We start from the raw sequence: 16,500 nt of genomic DNA, 5'->3' as shown, positions 1-16,500 counted from the left end.
CCACACATGAGGTTGCTTCACAAGTTACAAGCCCATGGTGTCACAGCAAAATTTCTAGCAAGGATAAAGCATTGTCAATTGGCAGGAGGCAAAGAGTGTGAATAAAAGGAGCCTTTACTGGTTGGGTGCCAGTGACTGATGGTATTCCACAGAGGTTTGTGTTGGGGCCAATTCTTTTTATGTAAAATGTCAATCATTTAGATGACAGAATTGGTGGCTTTGTTGCAAAGTTTGGAGATTATTCAAAGAGAGGTGAGGGGGACAGGTAGTTTTGAGTAAATAGAGAGGTTACAGAAGGACTTAGACAGATTAGGAGAATGGGCAAAGAAATGGCAGATGAAATATAGTGTTGGGAATTGTACGGTCATGCACTTTGGTAGAAGAGATGAAAGAGTTGATTATTTTCTAAATGGAGAGAAAATACAAAAAAAACTGAGGCACAAAGGAACTTGGGAATCCTTGTGCAGGATTCCCAAATGCTTATTTTGCAGGTTGAGTCTGTGGTGAGGAAGGTAAATTTACGGTGGAGACAAAGCAGGGAAACTATTTTTCTGATGGGGGCAGGAAGGTTGGAATGGGGTAAGAACAAGAGGGGGGAGAGGGTAATGTTCTTTAACACTCAGTGGCCACTTTATTAGGTACACCTGCTTATTAATGCAAATATCTAATCAGCCCATCATGTGGCAGCAACTCAATGAAAACATGGTCAAGAGGTTCAATTGTTCAGACCAAACATCAGAATGGGGAAGAAATGTGATCTAAGTGACTTTGACCGTGGAATGTTTGTTGGTGCCAGTCAGGGTGGTTTGAGTGTCTCAGAAATGGCTCATGTCGTGGGACTTTCACATGCAGCAATCTTTAGAATTTGCAGAGAATGGTGTGAAAAACAAAAATAGCTTCCAGTGAGCGGCAGTTCTGTTAATGAGAGAGGTCAAAGGAGAATAACTAGACTGTTTCAAGCTGACAGGAAGGTGACAGTAACTCAAGTAATCAAACGTTACAGCAGTGGTGTGCAGAAGAGCGCCTCTGAATGCACAACAAGTCGAATCTTAAAATGGATGGACTAGAGCAGCAGAAGACCGTGAACACACACTCAGTGACCTCACACAGGAGGTGGCTAATAAAGTGGCCACTGAGTGTAAGTCAGATTCTGATTCTGAAGACACATGATGGAGACCAGGTAACAAAACAAGGCAGGGATACCCCGGGTGCAGGAATGTCTGTAAGTTTTGCATCCCGTATCTAAGAAAGATTGTGCTGGCATTGGAGAAGGTCCCGAAGAGCCATAGAGCATTAGAGTCACAGAAACAGGCCCTTCGGCCAACCTAGTCCATGCCAATATGTTATTCTGCCTAGTCATATCGATTCACGCCTGGGCAATAGCCCTCCATACCCCTTGTGACCATGTTTACAAAAATCACCCCAGGGATGAAGGGGTTAACATATGAGGAGCATTTGATGGCTGTGGGCCTGTACTCACTGGAGTTTAGAATAATGAGGGGGGATCTCATTGAAACCTATCGAATACAGAAAGGCCTAGATAGAGTGGACGTAGTGAGATGTTTCCAATAGTGGAAAAGTCTAGGACAGAGGGTGCAGCCAGAGAATAGAAGGACATCCCTTTAAAACAACGATGATGAGGGAATTCAATGCCACAGACTGTTACAGAGGCCAAGTCACTGGGTATATTTAAAGTGGAGGTTGATAGATTCTTGATTAGTAAGGGTGTCAAAAGTTACAGCGAGATGGCAGAGAATGGGGTTAAGAGGAAAAATAAATCAGCCATGATGGAATACACTGCAAAAAATCCACAGCCATTTTACCTGCCTCTGGGTGTCAACCAAATGCTGAACATGGCCCTATTAACAAAGCATGCCCAGAGAATGCTGGGTTTAGAGGCCAACTATCAGTCATTAGGAGCAGCACAGTTGAGTAGCGGCTAGCAACATTCCTTCTAAGGCGTGCGCACACATCTCTTGTACGAGCACACAAAGGAATTTAAACTGCGCACAAAAGGTTGTCAACCTCCACCTTGTTGGTATGTTCAGTACGTTTCATGATCGTACACAATCACGGTGTTGACAATGTGGAGTTTGCGATGATTTATCTGCAGATTTTCGAACTGGTTTATTGATACTGTTTTTATTGAAAAAATTATTCTGAACACACATATTGTTGTCACTGGGCAAAAAATTGCACAGCACAAGATTTTTGCACCAATTAGAGGGAAGATTGGTGGTTAGTGTCTTGTTTTTCAGTGCCTGCTGTAAGATCAAGCTTTAATTCCTGCCACTGTCTGTAAGGAGTTTGTACGTTCTTTCTGTGACTGTGTGGGTTTTGATCCTCGCTGATTTGAGTTGGCGCAACGAAGCTTTTCACTGTATGCTTCAATGTACAAGTGACAAATAAAGCAAATCTTTCTTTCTTTAAGGCCAACAGCTTGACCCCTGACATTCCTGTGACTTGAGAGAGCTGCTTTGAATTCAAGGCACTCAGTTTAAAGACTGAAGCTTGCTTGACCACAGAGAGAAAAATGAACTTGTCAGGGAATATAACATTACACATTTTAAAGTCAGAAACATTCTTAAATACATCCCAGTTTGAATGGGCTTCCTTCATCCATGATGAGACAGACAGGAGAGCTGATAATTACGCTGAATTGTCTGCATTTCTCTGTGGGTTTAATAACATTGCTGTGATTAATACTGGAGAAAAATGGCTTGTTTGTCAGAATATTTTTCATCACTTCCTTGGATTGTTTTTCTTCAGCAGTTTTGTTTAGAGATACAGCACAGTTAATAGGACCATGTTGCCAATTAACCTATTAACCCCTGTGTCTTTGCACTGCGGGAGGAAACTGGAGCACTCGGAGGAAACCCACGCGGTCTCAGAGAGAACGTACAAACTCCGTACAGGCAGCAGCGGGAATTGAACCTTGGTCACTGGCACTGTGAAGCATTACACAATCGTGCTGCCCCAAATGAAAATATTCGAGTCAGAGGGATATTGAGCCACAGGGTCACTAAGTCTGATGAGAGAATCTTTCAGAGGATTCTTCTAGAAAGAGATGGCAACATGAGACTGAGGAAAATAGAGCCTGATATCTTCATAAAGGAAAAAACAGTCAGTGTGACCACTTCCAATAGTTGTAATCTGTTGTCATGGTGACTTTCAGAGAAGGGACATGCAATACTCATAAAAATCTTTTTTATAGTTTTTATACCCTCTTTTTCTCTATTTTTACTTTTCTATTTCAATTCACTTATTTCATCTACCTTCTCCTAAACCTAAACAAAGGCATTCATCACTGCACCTCTGTTAGTGAACAATAACCCGTTGCCATGGTGACCACCAGTAAAGAAAGTCTTGCACATTGTAAAGTCCATTCTCACTCTGCGCCTCCAGGCTCCTTTTAGCTCATTTCCACCAAAGTCAGGGGCTTTCTATTAGACTGTAGCGGTGTGCTACAGTCGGCCTCTGCGCCGAGGCGCCGGAAACTCGGCCGGTTGCGCCAGGTCCACATGGGCCGGTTTGAGGTGGTCCACCGTGAAAACCTCCTCTCTCCCCCCAACGTCCAGCACGAACGCGGACCTGTTGTTCCGGAGCACCATAAACGGCCCCTCGTATGGCCGCTGCAGCGGTGGCCGATGCCCGCCCCTTCGTACAAACACAAACTTAGTTCTGTAGGTCTTTGGGTACGCAGGTCGGGTGCCGCCCGTGCTGTGAAGTGGGTATGGGGGCCAGGTTACCGAGCTTCTCGCGTAGTCTGCCCAGGACTGCTGCGGGTTCTTCCTCTTGCCCCCTTGGGGCTGGTAGGAACTCCCCGGGGACGACCAGGGGTGCGCCGTATACCAACTCGGCCGACGAGGCGTGCAGGTCATCCTTGGGCGCTGTGCGGATGCCGAGTAGGACCCAGGGAAGCTCGTCCGCCCAGTTGGCTCCTCGCAGGCGGGCCATGAGGGCTGATTTCAGGTGACGGTGGAAACGCTCCACAAGCCCGTTCAACTGTGGGTGGTAGGCAGTTGTGTGGTGCAGCTGAGTCCCCAAAAGGCTGGCCATAGCTGACCACAGGCTGGAGGTGAACTGGGCGCCTCTGTCGGAGGTAATGTGGGCTGGTACACCAAAGCGAGATACCCAGGTGGCGATCAGTGCTCGGGCGCAAGATTCGGAGGTGGTGTCGGTGAGCGGGACCGCCTCTGGCCATCTTGTGAACCGGTCCACGATAGTCAGGAGGCTATCCCGATGGCCAGCCGCCGTAGCCATCAGCGGCGGCTGGCCCTGGCGTTTCCCGGGAACTTGCAGGGCGGGCGACAACGGCGGGCTTCTGCGCCCCACCGCTGGTGGTAGAAGCACCAGTGTTCATTGGGCCGTGGGTTAGCGGGCTCTGCGGCCGGGCCTGGACTGGTTTGCTTCTGGGAGCGTGGCTGGGAGATCTGTGCGATGGACGCCCCGCTCACCTTCTTGGCGTTCCACAGCAAGTCCGCCCGGGCTGCCACCTTCCGGGGGTCACTGAAATCCGCGTCGGACAGCAGCAGGCGGATGTCCTCGGGCAGCTGCTCCAGGAATGCCTGCTCAAACATGAGGCAGGGTGTGTGTCCGTCGGCCAGAGACAACATCTCATTCATTAAAGCCGATGGAGGTCTGTCGCCCAAGCCATCCAGGTGCAGTAAACGGGCAGCCCGCTCGCGCCGTGAGAGTCCGAAAGTCCTGAGGAGCAGGGCTTTGAATTCCATGTACTTGCCGTCTGCCGGGGGCGACTGTACGAACTCCGCGACCTGGGCCGCTGCGTCCTGGTCGAGGGAGCTCACCACGTAGTAGTAGCGGGTGTCTTCTGTGGTGATCTGGCGAACGTGGAATTGGGCTTCAGCTTGCTGGAACCATAGGTCCGGGCGCTGTGTCCAGAAACCCGGCAGTTTCAACGAAACCGCATGAACAGAGGCGGCGTCGGTCATTTCTGGTCCAAAATCGTTTGGACCGTCGGGATCACCAATTGTAGCGGTGTGCTACACGCAGCGCTAAAATTACGACACGGAGTCGGTAACTGCAGTCGAAGGAAAAAACTTTATTCGAAAACTTCAGCCTCACTTTTAAGCCTCTGTCAACCGGCCCCCCATGGCGCAGAGGCTCCAAAGCTCTGTGCTCGCAAACCCCCGTAGGCTATCTAATTGTGAGTCGGTTCGGATACGCTAGGAAATGGGTCGCCACAAGACCACAAAAACATCAGAGAGCTTTCCACAAAGCTTATGATAGGGAAACATCTCAAAGCACATAAATGCGATGAATTGTGTAGTAGGTGTCATTACTCAAATCAAAAACAAAATATTTTCATCATTTTAATCTGCACATTCTATTTCTCCCACAGATCTTCAGATTTATTCACATGTCATGTAGCTCTGTCATTGTGTATGAGGCACTGAGCAATTTTTCAGAGAAGGGATATACAATACTCATAAAAACAGATTTTTATAGTGTTTATACCATCCTTTTCTATCTCTATTTTCACTTTTCCATTTCAATTCACTTATTTTGTCTGCCTTAAACAGAAACATCCATCATTCACCTCTCTTCCATTGAACAACAAGTGTTCCGGAGTGAATAGCACAGAGGCCCACAATGTCTGTACTGACTATGATGCCATTGCAAATTAATCTCTCCTGCCTTTGCACATCTCCATCCTCTGCCTGTTTATCAGCAGGTCAAACGACCTCTTTAAGATTCAGGCTATTTCAACTAGCAGCACAGTAGCATAACGGTTAGTTCAATTCCCGACACTGCCTGTAAGGAGTTTGTATGTTCTCCCCGTAACCGCATGGGTTTCCTCCGGGTGCTCCGGTTTCCTCCCACAGTCTGAAGGCATACGCGTTGTTAGTTAATTTGTTATTGTAAGGCTAGGGTTAAACAGGGTTGCTGGGCATCGTGGCTCAAAGGTCCAGAATGGCCTATTTCATGCTGTATCTCAATAAATAAATTTTTGTCAGTCTTTAGTAAATGAATGTAGGGGAGAATGAAATGATTGTTACTCTGGATCCAGTACAGAATAAAATAACACAATATGCATAAAAAACACAGAAATATGAATATGAAAGCAATCGTACAAAACACAATGTACAGGTAACTGAGTGTGGCTGTATAACATAGGCTTAAATACTTCGACTGATTTTCAGTACATAAAGTGACGCTCGGTGCAGGAGCATCTGAACATAAGGTGACTCTGACAGGAGATGATTAAAGTGACACTGTGACTCTTGGCAAAAGGAACTCTTCTAGGTAGCAGCAGGGCAAATGGGAACACAGTAGGACAGTGACTGTGTCAGTGTAGATATAAGACCATAGACCGTAACACATAGGAACAGAATTAGGCCATTCAGCCCATTGACTCTGCTCTGCCATTCAATCATGGCTGATTTATTATCCCGTTCAAACCCATTCTCCTGTCATATCCCTGTAATAACCTTTGACACCTTTACTAATCGAGAACCTATCAACTTCTGCTTTAAATATACTCAATGACTTGGTCTCCACAACCTTCTGGAGCAATGAATTCCACAGATTCACTACTCTCTGGCTAAAGAAATTCCTCAGCATCACTGTTCTAAATGGATGTCTCATATTCTGAGGACGTGCCCTCTGGTCCTAGACACCCCCACTATAGGAAACATCCTCTCCACATACACTCTATCTGTGCCCTCTGATCCTAGACTCACCCACTATAGGAAACATCCTCTCCACATCCACTCTATCTGTGTCCTCTGGTCCTAGACTACCCCACTATAGGAAACATCCTCTCCATATCCACTCTATCTGTTTCCTCTGGTCCTAGACTCCCCCACTATAGGAAACATCCTCTCCACATACACTCTATCTGTGCCCTCTGGTCCTAGACTCCACCACTATAGGAAACATCCTCTCCATATCCATTCTACTTATGTCCTCTGGTCCTAGACTCCCCCAATATAGGAAACATCCCCTGCACATCCACTCTATCAGTGTCCTCCGGTCCTAGACTCCCCCACTATAGGAAACATCCTCTCCACATCCACTCTCTCTGTGTCCTCTGGTCCTAGACTCCCTCACTATAGGAAACATCCTCTCCACATCCATTCTATTTGTGTCCTCTGGTCCTAGACTCCCCCAATATAGAAAACATCCCCTCCACATCCACTCTATCTGTGTCCTCTGGTCCTAGACTCCCCCAGTATAGGAAACATCCTCTCCTCATCCACTCTATCTGTGTCCTCTGGTCCTAGACTACCCTGCTATAGTAAATGTACCCTTCACATCTACTCCATCTGGGTCTTTCAATATTTGATAGGTTTCAATGATATTCCCCCTTGTTCTTCTGAATTCCAGCGAGTACGGGCCCAGAGCCATTAAACACTCCTCATACATTAACCCTTTTATACCTGGAAACATCCTTGTGAACCTCCTCTGAACCCTCTCCAATGTCAGCATATCCTTTCTCAGATAAGCGGCCCAAAACTGCTCAAAATACTTCAAATAAGTCCTCACCAATGCCTTGTAAATGCCTCAGCATTCCATCCTTGTTTTTATATTCTAGTCCTCTTGAAATAAATGGTAACATTGCATTTGCCTTCCTCACCACAGACTCAACCTGCAAGTTAACCTTTGGGGTATCCTGCACAAGGACTCCCATGTCCCTTTACACCTCTGATTTTTGAACTTTATCCCCAATTAGGAAGTACCCTTATTCCTTCTACCAAAGTCATGACCATACACTTCCCTACACTATATTCCATCTACCACTTCTTTTCCCACTCCCCCAATCTAAGTCCTTTTCCAGACACTGTGCTTCCTCAGTACTACCTGCCCCTCCACCTATCTTCATATCATCTGCAAACCTGGCACAAAAGCATCATACAAGGCATTGACATATAAGTGGTCCCAACACCAGCCCCTGTGGAACACTAATAGTCACTGGAAAGGCCTGCTTTATTCCCACTCTTTGCCTCCTGCCAATCAGCCAATCTTCTATCCATGCTAATGTCTTTCCTGTAATACCCTGGTCTCTTGTTAAGCAGCTTCATGTGCAGTACCTTCTGAAAATCCAAATAAACAACATACAATGACTCTCCTTTGTTTATCCTGCCCGTTATTTCCTCAGAGAATTCCATCAGACTTGTCAGGCAAGATTTCACCTGAAGGAAACCATGCTGACTTTGGCCGATTTAATCATTTGTGCCTCCAAACTCCGAAACCTCATCCTTAATAATGGACTCCAGTAATTTCTCAACCACTGAAGTCAGGCTAACTGGCCTATAATTCCTTTCTTCTACCTCCCTCCTATCTTAAAGAATGAAGTGACACTTACAATTTTCCAGTCCTCCAGAATCATTCCAGAATCTAGTGATTCCTGAAAGATCATTTCTAATGCATCCACAATCATGTGGTCCAGGTGACTTATCCACCTTCAAACCTTTCAGATTCACAAGCACCTTCTCCTTAGTAATCACATCTACATTCTCTTCTGCCCCCTGACACTCTCGAATTTCTGGCATACTATTATTGTCTTCCAAAGTAAAGATGGAAGCAAAATATTTATTCAGTTTGTCCATCATTTCTTTGTCCCCCATTACTACCTCTCCAGAGTCATTTTCCAGTGGTCTGATATCCACTCTCACTTCTCTTTTACTCTTTATATATCTGAGAAAAGAGTTCTGGTATCCTCTTTGATATTATTGGCCAGCTTATCTTCATATTTCAGCTTTACCCTCCTTATGGCTTTTAGTTGCCTTCTGTTGGTTTTCAAAAGCATCCCAATCCTCTAAGTTCCCACTCATTTTTGCTCTATTCTATGCCCTCTCTTTTGCTTTTATGCTGTCTTTGACATCCATTGTCAGCCACTGTTGCTGCACCCTCCCTTTAGTGCTCTCTGGTTTTGAACTCCTCAGCTCTGGAGGACCTTATCCATACCCTCATGATTTTACAAACCTCTGTGAGGTCACCCCATATTCTCTCACACTCTTTGGAATAAAGATCAAGTGTAGACATCCACTCCTTACAACTCAGGCTCTTTAGTCCAAGCAGCATCCTTGTAAAGCTCTTTGTCCCCTCTCCAGCTTGACTAGGAAAGACTGGACTATAACAACGTGACCAAAACTATACACAGAAATCCAAGTGCGGCCTTACCAAGGACTTATATGGCTGGTCCCTACTCCTGAACCGGAAGCCCTGACTGATGAAAGCCAGCATGCTAAACACACTCTTTACCATCTTATTTGCTTGTGTGACTGTTTCCAGTGAACTGTGCGCTTGCACTCACAGCTCCCTCTGTTCCTCAACACTTGTCGGTGCCTTGCCATTCACTGGAAAAGTCCTACCCCAGTCAGACTATCTAAAATGCATTACCTCACTTACCCAAGTTGAAAACCATTTGCCATTCCCCAAGCCATCTCCTTAAATGATGAAGATCTCTTTGCAATTCATTGTTGACTGCTCCACTATCAACAAGACCCATTAATTTAATATCATCAGCAAACTTGCTAATTGTGTGTTTACATCAAAATTATTTTCATAAATGAGAAAGAACGGAGGTTCCAGCTCTGACCCTTGGGGCACCCCACTAGTCACTGGCCTCACAGTCGGAGAATTGACCTTCAACCATCACACTCTGCTTCCTATCATCGAGCCAATACTGAATCCACCTCGTTGGCTCCCCCTGAAGCCCACGTGATCTAGCCTTCCAGATGTCAAAGGCTTAACTAAGGTCCATGTAGACAGCATCCACTGCTCTACCTTCATTTCAGAATCAGAATCAGATTTAATATCACTGGCATATGTGGTGAAATTTGTTGGTTTGTGGTAGCAGTACATAATAAATTAACTATAAGTTGCAATAACAAGTATATATTCATTCGTTTGTTATGTGCCGTGTCATATGATGTGAGCGATCATGTGTTCTCGGCAAATTTTTCTACAGAAGTGGTTTGCCATCGTCTTCTTCAGGGCAGTGTCTTTACAAGACGGGTGACCCCAGCCATTATCAATACTCTTCAGAGATTGTCCGCCTGGCGTCAGTGGTCGCATCACCAGGACTCGTGATCTGCACCGGCTGCTCGTACGACCGTCCACCACCTGCTCCCATGGCTTCACATGACACTGATCGGGGGGGGGGGGATAAGCAGCTGCTACACCCTGCCCGAGGGTGACCTGCAGACTAGCGGAGGGAAGGAACACCTTACACCTCCTTTGGTAGAGAACTATCTCCACCCAGTCACCAAAATTATATATTAAAAAATTAAACAAATAGGCAGAAAGAGAGGGAGAAATAGTGAAGTAGTGTTCATGGATTCGTTGTTCATTTATCTCCATAGTTACCCCTTTGAAAAACTCCAAAAGATTTATCAGACATGACCTCCCACACACAAACCATGCTGACTATTCCTAATCAGCTCTTAACTATTCTAGTGATGGTTGATCCAGGATGGGGGTGGTGGGGTGGAGATACGTCTCTACCAAAGGAGGCGTAAGGTGCTCCTTCCCTCCACTAGTCTGCAGGTCACCCTTGGCCAAGGTGTAGCACCTGCTTAGCCCCCCTCCCCTCCCCCAATCAGGGTCACGTGAAGCCATGGGAGCGGGTGGTGGACAGTCGTATGAGCAGCCGGTGCAGATCACAAGTCCTGGTGATGTGACACTGACACCAGGCAGACAATCTCTGAAGAGTATTGATTGTGTCCCTCAGAATTCCCTCTAGTAACTTCCCGACAAATGAACTCAGGCTCACCAGCCTGTAGTTCCCTAACCTATCGTTGTTATCCTTCTTGAACAATGATACAACATTCGCCACTTTCTACCGTCCGGATGCAGGAATTTGTTATAAATCTTATCAGATTCCTTCTTCAACCCTTTGCATTTAATGCCTATTGCATCCCAGCTTCTCACTTCATGCTCCCCCCACCGCAGACTGACCCACCTCCCCCCTCACCTGGCTTCACCCATCACCTGCCAGCTTGTACTCCTTCCCCCCACCCCCCACCACCTTCTTATTCTTGCTTCTTTCCTCTTCCTGTCCAGTGCCGATGGAGGCTCTTGGCCTGAAACTTTAACTGTTTATTCCTCTCCGTAGATGCTGCCTGACCTGCTGAGTTCCTCCAGCATTTTGTGTGTGTTGCTCTGGATTTCCAGCATCTGCAGAATCTCTTGTGTTTGTTATAAAAGCTTTTTCATTGCCTGAAAGATAATGGCCAGACTTGAAGTCAAATAGAATCATGGACACCAACTATAGTCAATATTCTCATAACTTATTCTTCGTAGCTCTGGCAAGGTGGTCTAGAACGTTGGATTTAGTGTCCAGTCTCTGAGCGAACCTGGGTTCAAATCTCATCACTGCCACAGGTTGAATTTTCACTTGTACTTTAAGGCAGCATGGTAGCATTAACGTTCTCACAGTACCGGCGATCAGGGTTCAATTCCCGCTGCTGTCTGTGAGGAGTTTGTACATTCTTCCCGTGACCGTGTGGGTTTCCTCCTGGTGCTCGTGTTTCCTTCACATTCCAGTGACGTACAGGTTAGTAGGTTAATTGGTCACATGGGTGTGATTGGGCAGTGTGGGCTCATTGTGCCAGAAGGGCTTGTTACTCTGCTGTAGCTGTATCTCTAAATAAATAAAATAAAATAATACCCCCCCCCCAGGTATGTACCATGGTTGGAGATCTAGCCCATCTCTCACCACCCAGCTTGTTCAACAAGCGCTTATTTGTCACACATACATTGAAACATCAAAACACACAGTGAAATGCCTCATTTCCATCAAATCACATCAACAAAGGCTGCGCAAGTGTTGACATGCTTCCAGCAGGTTCACAACTCACTAGCCTTAACCTTTGGAATGCAGGGGGAAACAGGAGCGCCCAGAGGAAACCCACACGGTCACTACAAACTCCTTCCAGGCAGTGGTAGGAATTGAACCCCAATCAGTGATAGCTGGCACAGCCAAGTGATGCTCTAACTGCACGCTACTGTGAATAGGTCCAAAGAAAGCCCTATAACCAACAAGAGAAAATCTGCAGATGCTGGAAACCTGAGCAGAACATACAAGATGCCAGAGGAACTCAGTAAGTCAGGCAGCATCTATAGTAAAGAGTACAGTTGACGTTTCAGGCCGAAACCCTTTAGCAGGACTATAATCTTTTTTTCACATTGCACATGGTTGATCCAGGATGGGGGTGGTAGGGTGGAGATATGTCTCTACCAAGGGAGGTGTAAGGTGCTCCTTCCCTCCGCTAGCCTGCAGGTCACCTCTGGGCAAGGTGTAGCACCTGCTTACCCCCCCCCCCCAAATCCCCTGATCAGGGTCACATGAAGCCATGGGAACAGGTGGTGGATGGTTGTACGAGCAGCCAGTGCAGATCACAAGTCCTGGTTATGTGACCACTGACACCAGGCAGACAATCTCTGAAGAGTATTGATAATGGCTGGGATCACCCTCTTGTAAAGATGCCAATGGCAAACTGCTTCTGTAGAAAAAATTGTCAAGAACCATCATGGAGAGACTAGGATCTCTCATGTCGTACAACACAGCATATAACGAATGGTGGGGTAAACACCAGTGAGCTGTTTGAGTTTATTGGGCCTGCACAATAACATAGTGTTATTGCACAGTGTTTTACAGTATCAGCGACCTGGATTCAGTTCCCTCCGCTGTCTGTAAGGAGTTTGTACGTTCTCCCTGTGTCTGTGTGGGTTTTCTCCAGCTTCCCCCCACAATTCAAAAGCATGCCAGTTAGTAGGTTAATTGGTCATTGTAAATTGTCCCATATTTAGGCTGGGCAACACAGCTCGAAGGGCTGATTCTGTACTGTATCTCAATAAGTAATGGCTGGGGTCACCCGTCTTGTAAAGACGCTGCCCAGAAGGCAGCAATGGCAAACCACCTGTAGAAAAACTTGCCATCATGGTCATGGACAGATCATGATCACCGACATCATACGACACAACGCAGAATGATGATGGTGATGGCCAGGAGACATGTTTTCACTTCCTGCAGTCTCCACTGCACTGGTGGCGATGTAGACATCCCCACTCATCTGCATTTCCCTGACCTCTAAACACAGGACTCTCAGCAATAAGCTGGGTGCATACAAAATCCTCTTTGTGTCTTATCTCCTTTTTCAAAAAAGTCAATGATTTATTTAAAATGTACCAGATATGAGACTTTCTGTGCAGTATGTTCCTGGATTAATATTTGCACAGTATAATTTGGATCAGGGGCTGAAGCCCTGTGAGAATGTTTAAATATATTGCAAGGCTACTTGGCATTTTTCACACTGATCAACAGAAAAAGACTCTTTGCTGTCAAAGTGAAAACAGATCTCTACAAATTGATTTAAATTAATTACAAATATAAAAGACAAAATAATTGATTGAATTAGTATTCATCTCCTTTAATATGACACACCAAATCATCACTGGTGCAGCCAATTGGTTTTAGAAGTCACATAATTAGTTAAATGGAGGTCACCGTATGTAGTCACGTTGTTTGAATTGATTATAGTAAAAATACACCTGTATCTGGAAGGTCCAACTGCTGGTGAGTCAGTATCCTGACAAAAACTACACCATGAAAACAAAAGAACACTCCAAGTAACTCTGTGAAAAGGTTATTGAAAAGCACGAGTCAGGAGATGGATACAAGAAAATTTCCAAGTCACGGAATATCCTTTGAAGTACAGTTCAGTCAATCATCAAGAAATAGAAACAATATGGCACAGCTGTAAATCTGCCTAGAGCAGGCTGTCCTCAAAAACTGAGTGATTCCACAAGAAGGGGAGTGAGGGAGGCCACCATGAGACCTATGACAACTCTGGAGGAGTTACAAGCTTCAGTGAGTGAGATGGGAGAGACCGTGCATACAACAACTGTTGCCCGGCTGCTTCACTAGTCACAGCTTTATGGGAGAGTGGCAAAGAGAAAGCCTCTGTTGAAAAAAACTCACATTAAATCTCGGTTAGAAGACCAGAGGGCATATGGGAGACTCTGAAGACAGCTGGAAGAAGGCTGTATGGTTTGATGAAACCAAAAGTGAGCCTTTTGGACATCAGATTAAACACTGTGTTTAGCCTAAGCCAAACACCACACATCATCAAGAACACACCATCCCTACCGTGAAGCACGGTGGTGGCTGCATCATACTGTGGGGATGCTTCACTGCAGCAGGCCCTGGAAGGCTTGTGAAGGTAGAGGGGAAAATGAATGCAGCAAAGTACAGGGAAATCCTGGAGGAAAACCTGATGCAGTTTACAAGAGAACTGCGACTTGAGAGAAGATTTGTTTTCCAGCAAGACAATGACCCCAAGCATAAAGCTAAAGCTACACAGGAATGGCTGAAAACAACAAAGTTAATGTCCTGGAGTGGCCAAGTCAGAGTCCAGACCTCAATGCAATTGAGGATTTGTGGCTGGACTTGAAAAGAGCTGTTCACTCATGATCCCCATGCAATCTGACAGAGCCTGAGCAGTTTTGTAAAGAAGAATGGGGAAAAATTGCAGTGCCCAGGTGTGCGAAGCTGATAGAGACCTATCCACACAGACTCAAGGCTGCCAAAGATGTATCTACTAAATACAGGGGGTGAATACTTATGCAATCAATTATTTTGTTGCTAATAATTGTTATAAATTTAGACTAATTAATAGAAATTTGATACTTTGACATGAAAGAGTCTTTACTGTTGATCAGTGTCAAAAAAGCCAAGTTAAATCCACTGTGATTCAATGTTATATAACAACAGAACATGAAAACTTCCGGGGGGGGGGGGGGGAATACTTTTTATCGGCTACGATGCCTAAGACTTTTGCACACAATACTGTATTTGAAAAATGTGGAGTGGAGAGTGAGTTTGTAAATCTGATGGGAGCAAAGGATGTTGGGAATGGTGAGGGAGGAGTGCTGCGGGAGGGGTGTGGGACAGGTGGCAGAGAAGGTGTGCCAGGGGCAGAGAGTGGCGAGGAGCGTGCAGAAAAGATTTCAGGATATTGCTAGGACTTGAGGGGCTGAGATATCAGCAGTGTTTGGCCAGATGATGTGGATGGTAACAGTCTTTCCCCCAGGGTAGGGGAGTCTGAATCTTGGAGGTATAGCTTTAGGATGAGAGGGGAAAGATTTAAAAGAGACCCTAAGCAGCAACTTTTTCACATATATTGAACGAGCTGCCCCAGAGGAAGTGTTTGAGGCAGATACAACAGTATCATTTCAGAAGCTCTTGAGTGGGTACATAGGAGGAGGGGGTGGCTTGGAGGGGTATCGGCCAAATTCAGGAAGTTGGGACTAGCTGGATGGGATGCCCAGTTGGTATGGACTGGCTGGGCCGAGGGGACCGGTATCCATCCTGTGACCTCCTCTACTCTGACAAGAACAAGGCCTGGACTCTCTAGATAACCCAAAGTCTTTCTGCATTTTGTGTTGATAGCTGAGTTCATCTTCCTTTGTTGGGGCAGTTATCTCTGCTACTGCGTACGTACAGTGCCATCGACCTACCACGAGCCACGTTTCATGGGCCTTGCCATCCATAATGAAATCCTGATGTCTGCTGCCTTCTACAGCCTCAGGTAGGACATTACAAGCACTATGGAAACCTTTAACTTCATCCGGCCCCCTCCCCCATTCTGCCCCCATTTAGTGTCAGCTGTCTATAAGTGAATGTTGCAGTTACTGTGAGGTACATACTATTAAATAAAATTTTCTACCTCATGTTATGAACCCCGTAACTGGGTCACTTACCAGCAAAGATGGAGACGTCCGTTGAAGTCTGATGATACTATTTTTAACAGTATTTATTAGTAAAAATACACAAAAATAATATCAGTGCAAATATACAGATAATATACGTTGTCAATACTAAATCTAAAAGTGCGGGTATAATAATAATCAATAAGAAATAAGCTCTATCGTTGTCTAGGGGATAATGTATTGTCGGATGGAAATATAAAGTTCACTCAGTTCATGCAGGCTGCAGCCTTTGGGGACTGCTGTGTTGCAATGGTTGGAGAGAGAGAGATTTGGGAGAAAAACTTACCGATTTTCCTTTTATGATTTCGATCCGTCAGGAGTCTCGTTGTCGTGGCCGTTCACTTGTGGCCTCTCCTTTAGCTAAACCGTTCTTCCGTGGTGAGCCCGCCACCCCAGGCAAGGGAGGACAACACGAGCCCCCACCGGCTGTCGCTATTAAACGCTGTCACGGGATTTCTAGCATTTCTCCTGGTGCGTCTAAAGGGGTTGTTCCCCAGACCCTCTTTTATCCTTACTCACGGGGTCTCAGATGTCAATCAGGTTGGGATGATGCAATCCCTCAACCAGACCACTCTGGTTGTCCTCTGAGGGGTTTCAATGAGTAGTACAGTACTCAATACACAATTCCATCTCCAAGAGACAATGGCCATTATCAGTGGATCTGTTCCACTGAGGCCAGGACACATTCCAAACCTTGTGTATTCTGCGTGTCTCTCTCTCATTTCCTGGATCCCAGACCCGAATTAATAGCGATCTTGC

The 16,500-nt window shown here is 45.8% G+C and overlaps 1 protein-coding gene across 1 annotated transcript in view; it reads left to right on the top strand.

Moving 5' to 3' along the window:
• The window catches only part of LOC132385595 (probable G-protein coupled receptor 158), a 348,836-nt gene that overhangs the window by 282,184 nt on the left and 50,152 nt on the right, over window positions 1–16,500 (top strand). The window contains exon 8 of the mRNA XM_059957771.1: window positions 15,422–15,560. Coding sequence (XP_059813754.1) covers window positions 15,422–15,560 — 139 coding nt within the window. The remainder of the gene's footprint in view (window positions 1–15,421; window positions 15,561–16,500) is intronic.

Source organism: Hypanus sabinus (genome assembly GCF_030144855.1).
Source record: "Hypanus sabinus isolate sHypSab1 chromosome X1 unlocalized genomic scaffold, sHypSab1.hap1 SUPER_X1_unloc_13, whole genome shotgun sequence".
In the NCBI taxonomy this organism is placed as follows: Eukaryota; Metazoa; Chordata; class Chondrichthyes; order Myliobatiformes; family Dasyatidae; genus Hypanus; species Hypanus sabinus.
This window is presented reverse-complemented; position numbering and strand designations above follow the sequence as displayed.